The sequence below is a fragment of the Rana temporaria genome, chromosome 12 (genome assembly GCF_905171775.1).
Source record: "Rana temporaria chromosome 12, aRanTem1.1, whole genome shotgun sequence".
NCBI lineage: Eukaryota > Metazoa > Chordata > Amphibia > Anura > Ranidae > Rana > Rana temporaria.
Window position 1 is genome coordinate 57,991,026 of NC_053500.1, and position 16,800 is coordinate 58,007,825.

The following is a 16,800-nucleotide window of genomic DNA, read 5'->3' on the forward strand; positions in this document are numbered from 1 at the left end:
CGCCCCCATTTTCCCACCTTATTTATCTTATAACCAGCAGTTCATTGTCTTTCTAACTTTCAACCTTTTAAACTTATAGTATGAAACGAAACAGAAAAAAATTCTTATAAATTTAACCACTTCTTTTCCCGCATGCTTGATGGACTCCACCGTCCTCCCATAATTTCTCCTGTACCTATTTACCTTATACGCAGGTATATACTATACCCCTGTCGAGAGGATTTTAAGATCCCCTTCCCCCCAAAAAATAAATAAAAAGTGTAATTAAAAATTGATTTGACTAATGCACATTCTTGACCAGTGTCCTTTAAATATAGTGACCCTAACATTTGTATAAAGATGAAAAACGCAACACGCAATAAGAGGTTTCAAAAATGTGTTTATTGGATCAGCAGGACAGTAAAATAAGGGTACCAAAAGCCTAATTCAACAATCAATTCCCTTTGTGGCACCATGCTCGCTATAAAATACTTTGGATAACAGGTTCTGCTACTGTAACTTTTAAAAATGTGCTGCTTTGTTCAAACTCCAACTGGATGATATTTAATTTTGCATGTGATGATAAATAAGTGACTTTTTTCCATCTTTTTTTTGTATCTGAGTGCTGTAGTTCCCCTCTGGGTTTCTGTTATTCGATTCCTTATGCATTCACTCCAGCATCAGATACATATATATTCTTGCTCCAAATTAGCTTCCTGATAGCGGCAATGAGGGCTCATAGCTGCACAATGTGTGTGTGTCAGCACGCCTCTTGTAGTCCCCATCAGCACATATGACTGAGTGAGAATGCAGACACTCATTTAGGAGACAGTTGTCATCTAATAACAGGATGTACCTGAACAAGGATCGCCATGGCAGGATCACAAAAATAATTTACGTAAGCTGCCTACTTAAATAGACCAACATCATATCAAAAGTTGTTTTCAAAGCATACATATGAGACTAACTGAATTTACATCTATTTCACAGGATAGCTTGTATTTTAAAATAAATACTATATGTAACTCCAACCCCCTTAGGTAGTAGGTAAAAAAAATACCTTGGTCAGCAGTGCTTGATTTCAATTTTCTTTCCTACTGTTGTGCTTCACTGTGCAGATGCATATTCAATATCTATAGAAATTAATGGGAGGGCTACACATGTCAGGCTCCCATTCATGTACAGAACTTGCATATGCACAGTAGAGCGCAATAGCAGGGAAGAAAACTGAAAGCAAACATTGCCCTGCACCACCAAAAACAAGGTAGTGTACAGGGGTACTGCACTGCATTTATTAAATGAGGGACACATTTACATAAAAGTACAACCACATTTTATACAAACTGCTAAGCAACTGTTCTGGCCAGTGAAGGTTAATTTGCAAAATCATTATAAAATCAAGTAGTCAGTCATAATTTAACATTCATCTGCATAGATCCACCACAACAAGCATCCAATCACCAACAAGGACTAAATATTCCTGAAAAAGCTCCCCTGAACAGGGCTGTGCATAATTTTTTTGCCAGATTAGACCTTCATCTCAATTCACTTAGATGTTACAATTATTGCCATAAAAATGTTACTTTGAACAATAACAGTCATTGAGAGTTGAAAATAACAGTTTAACGGCACAAAAATAATGATCGCTATGATAGATATTACATGGGTCTTAGTAAACTGAACCTTTTTTCTGAAGTCTAACATGCTGCCATTAGACTGGATCAAATGACAGTAATAGAGTACGTACCATAATCCAAACATGCAAAAACAGGAAAATCAGCATATATCTCAATAAAGTCACTTTTTCCAATGATGAACTACAACATCAAGACCAGGTGATTGTAAACTGGTTTTGTATTGATAGAGAGAGCTTCTCTACTGAGAAAACCTAAGGGAAAAATAATTGTATATGAATGGAGAAAAAAACAAACCAAGCGTGAAAAACAAAGTAATACTAACATCAACAGTACTTGAAGAATTTTTTTCATTAGGGTTACAAACAGTTTTCTTCCTAACTTGTAATAAACCTGGTTGATTTTGCAAGTTCCTGTGTCCCCCTGTCTGTGCTGACCACAGTAATCATGACTGCTGAGCTACTGACACAGTGGTCAGTTTATGTGCTTCTGTCATTCACTGTGTCTCCTCTGACAGCCCCCCCCCCCCTGCTGACAGCATGAGAGTGCTTTCCACCCTGCCCCTTCTGCTATTCAGCTGCATAATGCAGTACATATCAATGTATCCCATCCAGGTATCCAGCCACAGACAAAAGTGTAAGTGTTTGTTTGAAATTAGAAAGGCTAAATACTTTTTGTCACATCGCAGCCGTTCTGTCACATGATCCCCCCTGTGCTGGTCGGCCTCGATCTATGGAGAGAAGCGGAAGGGGCCGAGATCTCCTTGTGCTGGCCCACTGACATCACTGGGGAATCTTGGCATTTCCTGCTTCTCTCCATAGAACAAGGCCAGCCAGCACAGGGGGATCATGTGACCGCACGGCTGCGGTGTGACAAAAAGTATTTAGCTTTTTCATTTCAAACTGAAACTTACACTTTTATTGATGGCTAAATACCTGCATAGGATGCATGTGTAAACTTTACAAACACTTTGTAAACGTTAAAGTTTACAGTTTTAACGTGAAAGTAAATAAAACCCTCTCTCGAATCCCCAGACATCAGCTGGAGATGTCTACTCTAGCATAACACTACCAGGCATAAAGGAGAGAAGCCGCACAATGTAGCCAATCAGGTTGTATCTTTTTATTCTCCCAAAATTAGACAAAGAATCTAATTGTGCACAAGGGAAACTTTTATTTACATTTATTTTCAATTTATTTACAGTATTATTTTCCTCCTCTTTTTAACCTCTTGCTGACCGCCTATGGTACATGTACTGCGGCAGGTCGGCTCTATTGCATGAAATCAAGTAACCCATTGTCATTTTCTGCAATAGCCAATAGGGGGTGTGTGGCGAGAGAGGCACGATCACACCGATTGGACAGAGGGGGAGCAAATCAGCAATTGTTATTGAGAGGGGCAGAACGGCAGTCTGCCTATGTCAACAAGGCTGCTTGCCATTCTGACAGGGGAGAAGTTAGTTATCTCTGTGTTCCCCCCAGTCAGAGCATCCCCTCGCAGTTAGCAAACACCCCCTAGGGACACGTTTAACCATTTAATCGCCCCTGATGTTAAGCCATTCACCTGACTGTGTCATTAGTACAGTAACAGTGCATATTTTTAGTATTGATCACTGTAATAATGTCGCTGGTCCCCAAAAAAGTGTCAGGTATCTGATTTGTCCCCTGCATTGTCACAGTCCCGCTAAAAATTATTAATCACTGCCATTACTAGTAAAAAAAAAAAAAAGAAATACATAAAAATGCCATAAAAAATCCCATTGTAGACGCAATAACTTTTGCGCAAACCAATCTATATACACTTATTGGGATTTTTTTACACCACAAATCTGTAGCAGAATACATTTTGGCCTAAACTGATGAAGAAATTAGATTTTTTTTTAAAAATTTATTGGATGTTTTTTACAGCAGAAAGTAAAAAATATATATATTTTTAAAAAAATACGCTCTTTTTATGCCTACAACGCAAAAATAAAAAAAGAAATCAATTTTATTTGGGTACATCGTAGCACATACGAAATTGGCAGTTAAATTAATGCAGTGCTGTATCGCAAAAAATGGTCATTAACCACTTAAAGTGGAGTTCCACCCTATTTTAACACTTTGCTGCATCCCCTGTAGGTCTGTCCCCTTTCATTGATTTGGCATATGACAATTTTTTTATTTTTTAAACTCATTTGAGTCACTTTTGACTCAAATATGACAATGGATGCACAAATAAGTTCGGTAGTCAGCGGATCTCACCATCTGCTACGCCTGCTACGTAGACTCGTTCCCTTTATCCCCAAAGAAGACATGGCAGTCATGGTGGGAACGATAATCAACTCCAGACTTGACTATGCCAACGCCCCTTACCTCAGACTCCCAAAGTACCAAATCGCTCGTCTACAAGTCGTTCAAAATACGGCGGCACGACTTGTGACTGGGAAAAAAACATGGGAATCAATCTCTCCCTCCCTGAGATTCCTCCACTGGTTACCTGTAAAAGACAGACTTACCTTTAAGGCACTTTGTCTCACACATAAGTGTGTTCAAGGAAGTGCCCCACAATATCTATGCGAAAAATTTAAATGCCACAACCCCCATCGCGTTCTTTGTTTCACCGATCAAAAACGACTCCAGATACCTAAGGCCAGATACAAGTCCAAAGGAAAACAAAGATTTGCAGTCCAAGGACCTAGACTGTGGAATGATCTACCAACCAGTATACGCACGGAAGTGGATCACCAGGCCTTCAGGAAAAAAATCAAAACCCATCTATTCTGAAGGCTAATTATACGTAGGAAATGGATACTAAGCGCCCAGAGGCGATTCAGCTCGCATGTGTTTTATTTATACAAGTTTCTCACTGACTCACTGTTATATGACTGTTTATTTCTCATTCAGGCCGGGGCAGACTTGGTGTGTCATCCACGGACCGCTATGCCTCCTGGGATATGTTTGTCATCAATCCCAGAAGGCATAGGCGTCCCTGGGCCGTAATATCAAGTTTTTTTTTTTCAAAACCGGAAATGACGATGCAAAACCGGAAATGACGCCGGCGCCATTTTCAATGAGGGCAACCAGGCTATTGTTGCCAGTGTTCACCTAGCGTCCCCTAGCATAGGGTGACCAGACATCCCCAGTTTCAGGGGACAGTCCCCTGATTGAGGACACTGTCCCCAGACCAAGTCTGTCCCTGGTTTTGTCCTCAGATTGGATTTAATAGGGGGCAGGGGCAATTTCAAAGACAATCAGTGCAGAATTTAAATAAAATTAATTGAATTACACCCCCCCCGCTCCGCCGTGCCTAATAGCATAGGGGGGTTGTATTTTTCCCATTATCTGTGCCCCTTTCTGATGATCATGTGCTGGTCAGAGTGGAGGGAATATTTCTTCAGTTTTGGGCGCATGCCCATTCAGCTTCGCTCGCATGTTCTTCTGCCTTGGCTCAAATCCTGGCCAGCCACCTGCCTATCTCCGTGCCTTCCCTGGCGGAGTGATCTTCCTCCGCTCCCCATCCAGTAGTACCCGGGGCCTAAAGAGTAATGCCGCGTACACACAATCATTTTTCGGCATGAAAAAAAACGAAGTTTTTCAGCATGTCCAAAAAACGAAGTTTTTCCAACTTCATCATTAAAAACAATGTTGCCCACACACCATAGTTTTTAAAAAATGATGAAAAAAGTGCGGTGACGTACAACACGTATGACGGCACTGTAAAGGGAAAGTTCCATTAGCCTTTGGGCTGCTTTAGCTGATCCCTTGTTAGAAAAAGACGATTCGAGCTTTTCTGTCTGTTACAGCGTGATGAATGTGCTTACTCCATTATGAACGGTAGTTTTACTTGAACGAGCGCTCCCGTCTCATAACTTGCTTATGAGCATTCGCGGGTTTAAAACGTTGTTTTAGCCCACACACGATCATTTTTTAAAACCCGAAAAACAACATTTTTTAAAATGACGTTAAAAAATGCAGCATATTTGAATTTTTTTATTTGTCGTTTTTCAGAAGCCGAAAAAGGATGTGAAGCCCACACACGATCATTTTAAATGACGTTTTGGCATCGTTTTTTTCATGCCGAAAAATGATCGTGTGTATGCGGCATAAGACTTGAGAGGCGGGCGGCGACGGGCAGAGTCACTGATTGTTGCCATTACTAGTAAAGAAAAAAATATGTCCCCGGATTTAATTTTAAAAATCTGGTCACCTTACCCTAGCAGCAAGATCATCGGTGGAGGATAGCAATGTGCTGTGGGACATGTAATATGACAATGTGCTGTGGGACATGTAATGTGGCAATGTGCTGTGCTGTGGGACATGTAATGTTGGCAATGTGCTGTGCTGGGTGACGTGATGGTGGCAATGTGCTGTTCTGGGTGACATGTAATGTGACAATGTGCTGTGCTGGGGGGACATGTGATGGTGGCTATGGGCTGGGATGTGATGTGATGCAATTTACAGGGGGCGGTGCGATTTGGCGGGGGCAATGCAATTTGCTGGGGTGATGCAATTTGGTGGGGGGGAATGCAATGTGCTGGTGCGATGCGATTTGGTGGGGGCAATGCAATGTGCTGGAGTGATGCGATTTGGTGGCGGGGTGATGCGATGTGATGGTAAAATGTGATGCGATTTGGCGGGGGGCAATGCAAATGTGCCTGGGCAATGCGATTTGGTGGGGGGGCGCGATGCAATGTGCCGGTGCAATGTGATGCGATTTGGCGGGGGGCGATGCAATGTGCTGGGGAGATGCGATTTGGTGGCGGGGTGATGCAATGTGATGGTGCAATGTGATGCGATTTGGCAGGGGGCAATGCAACGTGCTGGGGCGATGCGATTTGGTGGCGGGGTGATGCGATGTGATGCAATTTGGCGGGGGGCAATGCAATGTGCTTGGGCAATGCGATTTGGTGGGGGGGAGGTGATGCAGTGTGCCGGTGCGATGTGATTCAATTTGGCGGGGGGGAATGTAATGTGCTTGGGTGATGCGATTTGGTGGGGGGGGGGCGATGCAATGTGCCGGTGCGATGTGATGCGATTTGGCGAGGGGCAATGTAATGTGCTGCGGCGATGTGCTGGGAAGATGCGATTTGGTGGTGGGGTGATGCAATGTGATGCGATATGGCGGGGGGCAATGCAATGTGCTTGGGCAATGCGATTTGGTGGGGGGCGCGATGCAATGTGCCGGTGCAATGTGATGCAATTTGGCGGGGGGGCAATGCAATGTGCTGGGGAGATGCGATTTGGTGGCGGGTGGTGCAATGTGATGCAATTTGGCGGGGGGGCAATGCAATGTGCTGGGGCAATGCAATATACTGGGGAGATGCAATTTGGTGGCAGGGTGGTGCAATGTGATGCGATTTGGCAGGGGGCAATGCAACGTGCTGGGGCGATGCGATTTGGTGGCGGGGTGATGCCATGTGATGGTACGATGTGATGCGATTTGGTGGGGGACAATGCAATGTGCTTGGGCAATGCGATTTGGTGGGGGGGGAGGCGATGCATGCAGTGTGCCGATGTGATTCAATTTGGCGGGGGGGCAATGTAATGTGCTTGGGCGATGCGATTTGGTAGGGGGGGCGATGCAATGTGTCGGTGCGATGTGATGCGATTTGGCGAGGGGCAGTGTAATGTGCTGGGAAGATGCGATTTGGTGGTGGGGTGATGCAATGTGATGCGATTTGGCGGGGGGCAATGCAATGTGCTTGGGCGATGCGATTTGGTGTGGAGGAGAAGCAATGTGCTGGTGCAATGCAATTTGGAGGGGGCAATGCGATGTGCTGGGGTGATGCGATTTGGTGTCGATGCGGTGTGATGGTACGATGTGATGCGATTTGGCAGGGGGCAATGCAATGTGCTAGGGAGATGCGATTTGGTGGTGGGGTGATGCAATGTGATGCGATTTGGCGGGGGCAATGCAATGTGATGGTACGATGTGATGTGATTTGGCGGGGGGTGATGCAATGTGCTGGTGCGAAGTGATGTAATGGAGAGATGTGATTTGGTGGCGGGATGGTGCGATGTGGCGGGGGGCAATGCAATGTGCTTGGGTGATGCGATTTGGTGGGGGGGGCGATGCAATGTGCTGGTACGATGCAATTTGGGGAGGGGGGCCATGCTATGTGATGGGGAAATATTTACTCAATTTTAACGATTATCTATATAACATAGACAAAGTTGTTTGTGCAAATAGTTGTAAATAAGCAGTTTTGAACTAATCCCACCATCCCATGTAACACCAGAACACAAGCCCCATTTTTCACCATTAACTGATTGCCGACCAGCCGCCGCAGTTATAAGGCGGCAGGTCGGCTCTGCTGGGCGAGATCACGTAGCTATACGTAATTTCTCCCAGCAGCCAATAGGGGCGCGTGCGCTTCGCATGCATTCCCCCCGCTCGTCCTCGATCCTGGCGCGCGTGCCCGGCAGGCGCGATCGCCGCCAGGCACCCGCGATCGCTCGTTACAGAGCGAGGACCGGGAGCTGTGTGTGTAAAAACACAGCTCCCGGTCCTGTCAGGGGATAAGTGCCTGACCGTCTGTTCCTACAATGTATGAACAGCGATCAGTCATTTCCCCCAGTCAGTCCACACCCCCCTTCAGTTAGAACACACCCAGGGAACATACTTAATCCCTTCCTCGCCCCCTAGTGTAAACCCCTTCCCTGCCAGTGGCAATTTGATAATAATCAATGCATTTTTATAGCACTGATCGCTATAAAAATGCCAATGGTCCCAATTTTTTTTATATGTATATATATATATATATATATATATATATATATATTTTTTTTTTTTTAGGGATATTTATTATAGCAAAAAGCAAAAAATATTATTTTTTTTCAAAAATGTCGCTCTATTTTTGTTTCTAGCGCAAAAACTAAAAACCGCAGAGGTGATCAAATACCACCAAAAGAAAGCTCTATTTGTGGGAAAAAAAGGACGCCAATTTTGTTTGGGAGCCACCTTGCACGACCGCGCAATTTTCAGTTAAAGCGACGCAGTGCCGAATCGCGAAAAGTGGCCTGGTCTTTGACCAGCAATATGGTCCGGGGGTTAAGTGGTTAATATGCGCAGTTTGAACTTCATAAAGTTGTCTTCAATGCATCTAGATGCATAAATGAATTTTGTTGCTATATATATATAATTTCTTGAATAATATTGCTTGTTTTACATGCAGCATATTTACTGGTTCCTGGAGGGAGGAGGGGGAGGAGAGGTTTGCAACTTCCTCTGACACTGCTGTTGAAATGGAAACCTGACCAGAAACCTATTACACTGCTTGTGCAGCATGTGCGAGATCTGCAATACTGAAATCCAGGAAGTAATACAGTCTGGCTTCAGATGCCCACACTTAAGATGGCCACGGTCTAATGCTAGTTTATAAACTTTCAAAATGCTGTAATAACCTAACAAAACGGACCTTAGTTTACAGACTAACTTTACTAGAAAACATTAGGCTTGTGTATTATAGGGGTATTTTTATTTAAAAAGTGTAATTTCGGCCAGAACACCACTTTAACCCCTTCCATACCGGGCCATTGCAAAATGACGCCAGCAGGAACCCCTCCTCGATCCAGGTGGACGTCATATGACGTCCAGCCCTTCTCGCCGGTACTGGCAGCCCGCAGCACGGCGATAGGTCCCTCAGACACATCCCCGATCACGGTAAAGAGCCAAATAAATGTTTCCAATCACAGCCGGTCACTTTCCATGCAGCAGGCGTGCACTCGACTCGTTAACGGCCCCGGGCACGCGCAGCGATCGGGCACGAGGCTCGTCCCCTGGACAAAGCCTAACCCCGATCTGGGTAAAGAGCCTCTTTACCACGTGACCGGCTGTGTCCAATCACAGCCTGTCACAATTGTAAACAAACAGCACTGTAACGGCTGTCTCTGGGCTCTCCTCCTCACACCGATCCTGTGCGAAGAGAAATCAGAACAGTGAGTTACAGTTAGTGTGTACATAATAGTACTGTGTCCAGATTGCCCCCCTGAATAAAGAGTACCTGTCACCCCCCCCATCAAAAGTACCGGAGTACCTGTCGGCCCCATCAAGAGTACCTGTCACCCCCCCATCAAGTGTACCTGAGTACCCGTCACCCCACCCTTCAAAAGTACCTGAGTAACCGTCACCCCCATCAGGAGTACCTCAGTACCTGTCGCCCCCATCAGGAGTACTTGTCGCCTCCATCAGGAGTACCCGAGTACCCGTTGTAGTGGATGATTATAAAATCCCTATTTTCAAAGTAGACTAATTCTTTTTATTATTAGAATCACTTGAATGTTGCCAAATGTTGCTTTTCTTGTATTCTTATAAGATATATATGCATATGTATGTATGGGTATGTGTTGCAATGCAGATATTGTCGAATATTGATAAAATGAAGAAATAAATGTTTTAGAGTTATAAGTACATCTTAGAACTTTGAATATACAAAGAATTATTATCAAGAAGCAGCTATTTCCCCCCCTCACTCCTAATTACGGCCCCTCCTTTATGTTGAATTCCTGGACATTTTCCTTTGAGGCTTGTGTGGACCTTTTCGAGAGGAAGTTCCCAGCACCCATTGCATTCCTAAATGAACTGTGAGGCCTCGTACACACGGCCGAGGAACTCGACGTGCCAAACACATCGAGTTCCTCGGCCAGTTCAGCCCTGAAGCTGCCGAGGAGCTCGGCGGGCCGAGAGCTCCCATAGAACAACGAGAAAATAGAGAACATGTTCTCTATTTTCTCGACGAGTTCCTCGGCGGCTCCATCGGGCCGAAAGTGTACACACGACAGAGTTTCTCGGCAGAATCCGGCTCTGACCGAGTTTCTCGCTGAGTTCTGCCGAGAAACTCTGTCGTGTGTACGAGGCCTGAGCCTGTGTGACTTTTGGAAGAGCTGAAATGAACTTGTGAGGAGTAACCACCCTTCTATATGAATTGACCAATGACAGACTCACAAGGGGGTGGGTGGTATTGAGGATTGATGGGTGTTTCGGTTTAATGTTGACCAATGAAAATGCATTTTGTGCTCGTGTGCTGAAAATAAAGGTAACTGCCTAGACGGCAGCCATTCCCTTTTTGCTGTTGTTGGAATCGAGACAGAGGTGAGCATGTGAATTTATTTTGTCTGTAAATTGCATTTGTCTCACCCATAGTAATTTGGATCAGGCGGCAGGATCGGTTAGCCCTGAGATTGGATCAGGGAAATCAATTAAGTAATGAGTCTACATCACCGTCACCTCCATCAGAAGTACCTGAGTACCCGTCACCCCCATCAAGGGTAATTGTCACCTCCATCAGGGGTACATGAGTACCCGTCACCCCCATAAAAAAGGAGTACCGTCACCCCCATCAGGAGTACCTGTCACCCCCATCAGAAGTACCTGTTGGCTCCATCAGGAGTACCGGAGTACCTGTCACCCCCATCAAGAGTACCTGTCACCCCCATCAGGAGCACCCGTCACCCCCAACAGGAGTACCTGAGTACCAGTCACCCCCATCCAGAGTACCCGTCACCCCCATCAGGAGTACCCGTCACCCCCATCAGGAGTACCCGTTACCCCCATCAGGAGTACCCATCACCCCCATCAGGAGTACCCGTCACCCATCAGGAGTACCCGTCACCCATCAGGAGTACCCGTCACCTCCATCAGGAGTACCCGTCACCCCCATCAGGAGTACCCGTCACCCCCATCAGGAGTACCCGTCACCCCCATCAGGAGTACCCATCACCCCCATCAGGAGTACCCATCACCCCCATCAGGAGTACCCGTCACCCATCAGGAGTACCCGTCACCCATCAGGAGTACCCGTCACCTCCATCAGGAGTACCCGTCACCTCCATCAGGAGTACCCGTCACCTCCATCAGGAGTACCCGTCACCTCCATCAGGAGTACCCGTCACCTCCATCAGGAGTACCCGTCACCTCCATCAGGAGTACCCGTCACCTCCATCAGGAGTACCCGTCACCCCATCAGGAGTACCCGTCACCTCCATCAGGAGTACCCGTCACCTCCATCAGGAGTACCCGTCACCTCCATCAGGAGTACCCGTCACCTCCATCAGGAGTACCCGTCACCTCCATCAGGAGTACCTGTCCCGTGGGCCCTTTTTCTAGTTGCCAATTTCTAGCTGATGTACAGCCAATTAGTCCCTATAGTGCAGCCCTGTCATACAGCCACCATGTCCAGAAGATTATACACCCCAGAAGAGGCATGCCAAATGCTAACCCAGACCGATGAGAGCAGCTGGGAGCTCTCACCGCCCCAGTACAGTTCTGATTCCAGTTTCGATTCAGGTTCGGAATATGAGCCCCCCGAAATCAGTACATCCGAATAGGAGGAGGAAGTAGTCCGTCCAAAAAAGAAGATGGTCTGAACCCCAGGCAGCTACCAGCAGTGCCAGACACCCCAGTGGCCAATCAGGAAATGCCAACGACGCTAGAACCCAGGAGGAAAGGCCCAGTACAAGCTCTGGAATTTCACGCTGAGGAAGTAGTACCCAAACCCATCTTCCGGATGGCTTGGCCAATCCGTTGTGACTGCCTTCTAGCACAGGGTCAGCCACAATCCCCCCTTTCACAGCTCAGCCAGGTGTGCAGGCCAACACCGAAGGTTTCTCTGAAATCAATTTTTTTTTTTTTTTTTCCCCTGATGAGTTCCTTCAAAGCATCATAGAACAAAGAAATCTTTTTGCACGTCAGTACATACAAAACAACCCCAACTCATACTATGCCTGCCCTTTTGAATGGAGACCCCTAACAATGGAGGATCTAAGATTGTTTTTAGACCTTACGCTGAACATGGGGCTTACAAAAAAATTGACTAAAAAGCCCATCCACCATATGCCAATTTTTTTTAGCTACGATGTCCAGGTCCCGCTATGACATGATCATACGGTTCCTGCATTTCAGTGACAACTCGCAGTGGCCCCCCCGAAATCATACGGACTTTGATAGATTGTATAAAATTCCCCCCCTAATAGATTTTTTTAATAGTAAGTTTGCCGAACTTTACATCCCGGAACAAAACATCTCTGTGGACGAATCCCTGGTCCATTTCACTCTGGGAATCAAACGGTATATTCCCAGTAAGAGAGCGAGGTACGGCTTGAAGCTAAACAAGCTCTGCGAAAGCTCCTCCGGCTATGTGAATGCTTTTTGTGTGTACGAAGGCAAAGACTCCCAGCTCCAGCCCCCTGAGTGTCCATCGTATATGGGAATAAGTGGGAAAATTGTATGGGAGTTGGCATTCCCACTTTTCCAAAAGGGGTATCACATATACATGGACAATTACTACACCAGTCTGCCCCTTTTTCGCCACCTATTCCTGAATAAAACTTTGGCCTGTGGTACTGCACGTAAAAACAGGAAAGGCTTCCCACAGAGTTTAGTCACCACAAGGCTACAAAGGAGGGAATCGGCAAGCCTGAGGAACGAAGACGTTTTGGCCATGAAGTGGAGGGATAAGAAAGACGTTTACATCATGTCGACTATCCACAATGACACCTCAGTGGAACTTCACAGGAGACGCGGTACCGTTTAAAAGCCTTGCAGTCTCAACGAATACAATAAGTTCATGGGGGGGGGGGGTGTATTTAAACAATTAAATGATGCAGCCCTATCTTTCAATACGAAAGTCTATTTTCTGGTATAAAAAAGTTGCAATATATTTCTTCCATATGGCCCTTTATAATTCATACGGCACTTATCAAAAATCAACGGAAATGCCCATCACCTTTATCAGATTTATTTAAAATATTGTCACTGCCCTGATCTATCAGCAAGGCTCTGCCCCACAAAGAATTCGCTCCGATTGTGTCAGCAGACTGCACGAGCGCCATTTTCCTGACAATATTTCACCATCAGCAACCGGAAGACGACACCCAAAAAAATGTCGGGTGTACAGCAAACGTGGAATTAGGAAAGACACCAGTTACCATTGCCCAGACTGTCCCTCCCAACCTGGCCTATGTATGACACCATGCTTCAAGCGATATCACTCGAAAATTATTAACCCAAATTTTGTATAGACTGCCACTACCCCGTTTTCAATTTCTGTGCTGATTTCCCTGCTGCCTCAACCAACCAACCTAGTGCCTCAACTCAACTGACCCTGGCCTGTTTATCGACTATGCCGCTGCCTGCCGTCTGCATTGTTTATCCGCCATGTTTCTGCTTTTCACGTGAACTGACCCTGGACTATCGACTATGCCTCTGCCTGCCGTCTGCATTGTTTATCCGCCATGTTTCTGCCTTTCACATGAACTGACCCTGGACTGTATCGACTATGCCTCTGCCTACCGTCTATTTCTGCCTTTTACCTGCACTGACCTTGGCTTGTTGACCATGTTTTTGCCTGCCCCTTGGACTGACCTTGCACCCTACTACATAGGGGTCTCACATATGTGAGGGGCTCCACAATAGTGTTCAGAGTTCAGAAAAACAGTTTTTGGTTTTCTGTGTTCCCAGAACAGGGTCTGGTTGCCCGGAGGCTTCAAAGCGATTTGGGTGGGAGAAGCCTCTACCCCTGTCCCCATTCTTTCCTGACCGAGGCCCTAAACTTGATGGTTCTTCCTGCTGCCTGGACCAATACTTTGGCTGCACTAACCATATCTCTGCCTGCGGCCTGTACTATGGACAGTATTTCTGCCTGCTGCATGGACGATCCTTTCGCTGCTGCTGACCACATCTGCCTGCTACCTGGACCTCTGTGGACCACTGCACTACTAAAACCGCAAGTAATCTTTTCTTTACGCTTTGCTCAGAAGAATGTATTTTGGTTTGTAATTGGTATGTACAGTACATGCTATGGATTAGAAATATTAAGGACCTTCAACAATGTCATAGATTGGCAGGAATTTGGGTGTGTAATTTATGCTCCTAGAACGCCTGGAGGTGCTACTTGGATGTTGGACTTCTGTATGTGGCCAGGCTGTGTAAAAGTTCCACAAATGTGGTATTGAAATACTCAGGAGGAGTAGCAGAATATATTTTGGGGTGTAATTTTTGCCATGTACATGCTATGTGTTAGAAATATCTTATAAATTGACAACTTTGTGTAAAAAAAATGCGTTTCATTTTTTTCCCACATTTTCAAAAAACTTCTGGAAAAAAATGAACCGTTCAAAAAACTAATTATGCCTCATAGATTATACGTTGAGGTGTTAGCTTTCCGAAATGGGGTCATTTTGTGGGCGTTTCCATTGTCCTGGTGCTCCAGGGCTTTCAAAAGTGTAACAGGTAGTTGAGAGAATAGATGTGTAATTTATGCTCCTAGAATGCCTGAAGGTGCTACTTCAATGTTCGGCCTCTGTATGTGGCCAGGCTGTGTAAAAGTCCCACACATGTGGTATCGTTATACTCAGGAGGAGTAGCAGAATGTATTTTGGGATGTCATTGTAAGTATGCATGTGCTGTGTAAGAGAACTAACTTGTTATGACAATTTTGTGTAAAAAAAATATATATATTTTTTTCCAAGAATTGTGGGAAAAAATTACAACTTCCAAAAATTCACCATGCCTCTTACTAAATACCTTGGAATGTCTGCTTTCCAAAAAGGGGTAATTTGGGGGGGTATTTGCACTTTCCTGGCTTGTTAGGGTCTCAAGAAATGATAGGAAGTCAGTACATCAGCTGTGATCAGATGCAATAATTTTTCAATGATTTGCACCATAGCTTGTAGACTCTATAACGTTCACAGAGACCAAATAATATCCACTAATTTGGGTTATTTTTACCAAAGATATGTATCAGTATACATTTTGGCCCAAATTTCAGAAAAATTATTTCTTTGCAAAATTTTAAGATAGAAACAAAAAAAAAGTGTTTTTTTTTTTCAAAATGTTCTCTTTTTTTGCTTATATTGCAAAAAATAAAAAACCCAGCGGTGATTAAATACCACCAAAAGAAAGCTCTGTTTGTGAGAACAAAATGATAAAAAATTTGTTTGGATGCAATGTAGCATGACTGAGTAATTGTCATTCAAATTGTGAGAGCACTGAAAGATGAAAATTGGTCTGGGCAATGATTATTTCAGATTTTAGGTGCTGAAAGCGGTACCATTATTTGCAAGGAAATTTGGAGTTTTATACTGTAGGCCTGTAATCCTTAGGAATAACTCACTTAAATCTGTCCAAACAAGAGTCTAGTAGACATCCCGGGTATGATTTTTTTTTAAAAACAAAATTATAATATAATAAATAATTATAACAAATAATAATATAGTTATAATAAAAATTATTCAATAATGTAATCAACTCAAAATCACTAAAATTTGCTCAGTTGCAGAATTGTCGCTGTCATTACTTGTTTTTATGACGAATTTCCCCACAAATCGCTATCGCACAATTCTGCAAGTGATTATAATTTATTATCGCTGTTTTCTAGCTGCTCTAAAACCATTGACATAAAGGGACACTTTTGGTTGCTATTGACAATCTACAGTTTGCAGGCAGAAAGAACAGTTTTTATTATCCACTTAAGCCCCGGACCTTTAGGCAGCAAAATGCCCAGGCCAGGTTTTGCGATTTGGCACTGCGTTGCTTTAACAGACAATTGCACGGTCGTGCGACGTGGCTCCCAAACAAAGCTGGCGTCCTTTTTTCCCCACAAATAGAGCTTTCTTTTGGTGGTATTTGATCACCTCTGCGGTTTTTATTTTTTGCACTATAAACAAAAATAGAATGACAATTTTGAAAAAAATTCTATATTTTTTACTTTTTGCTATAATAAATATCCCCCAAAAACATATATAAAAAAAGTTTTTTTCCTCAGTTTAGGCCGATACGTATTCTTCTACCTATTTTTGGTAAAAAAAAAATCGCAATAGGCGTTTATCGATTGGTTTGCGAAAAATTTATAGCGTTTACAAAATAGGGGATAGTTTTATTGCATTTTTATTATTTTTTTTTTTTTACTACTATTGGCGGCGATCAGCGATTTTTTTCGTGACTGCGACATTATGGCGGACACTTTGGACAATTTTCACACATTTTTGGGACCATTGTCATTTTCACAGCAAAAAATGCATTTAAATTGCATTGTTTATTGTGAAAATGACAGTTGCAGTTTGGGAGTTAACCACAGGGGGCGCTGTAGGAGTTAGGGTTCACCTAGTGTGTGTTTACAACTGCATGGGGGTGTGGCTGTAGGACTGACGTCATCGATCGAGTCTCCCTTATAAAAAGGATCACTTGATCGATACGCCGCCACAGTGAA

The 16,800-nt window shown here is 44.3% G+C and overlaps 1 protein-coding gene across 2 annotated transcripts in view; it reads right to left on the reverse strand.

The window, feature by feature from the left end:
* Window positions 1-359: 359 nt before the first annotated feature.
* The window catches only part of LOC120919155 (lysosomal alpha-glucosidase-like), a 273,064-nt gene continuing 256,623 nt past the window's right edge, over window positions 360-16,800 (reverse strand). For both annotated transcript variants that reach the window (XM_040331191.1, XM_040331192.1), the window contains exon 20: window positions 360-1,867. In XM_040331191.1, coding sequence (XP_040187125.1) covers window positions 1,805-1,867 — 63 coding nt within the window. In that variant the 3' untranslated portion in view covers window positions 360-1,804. The remainder of the gene's footprint in view (window positions 1,868-16,800) is intronic.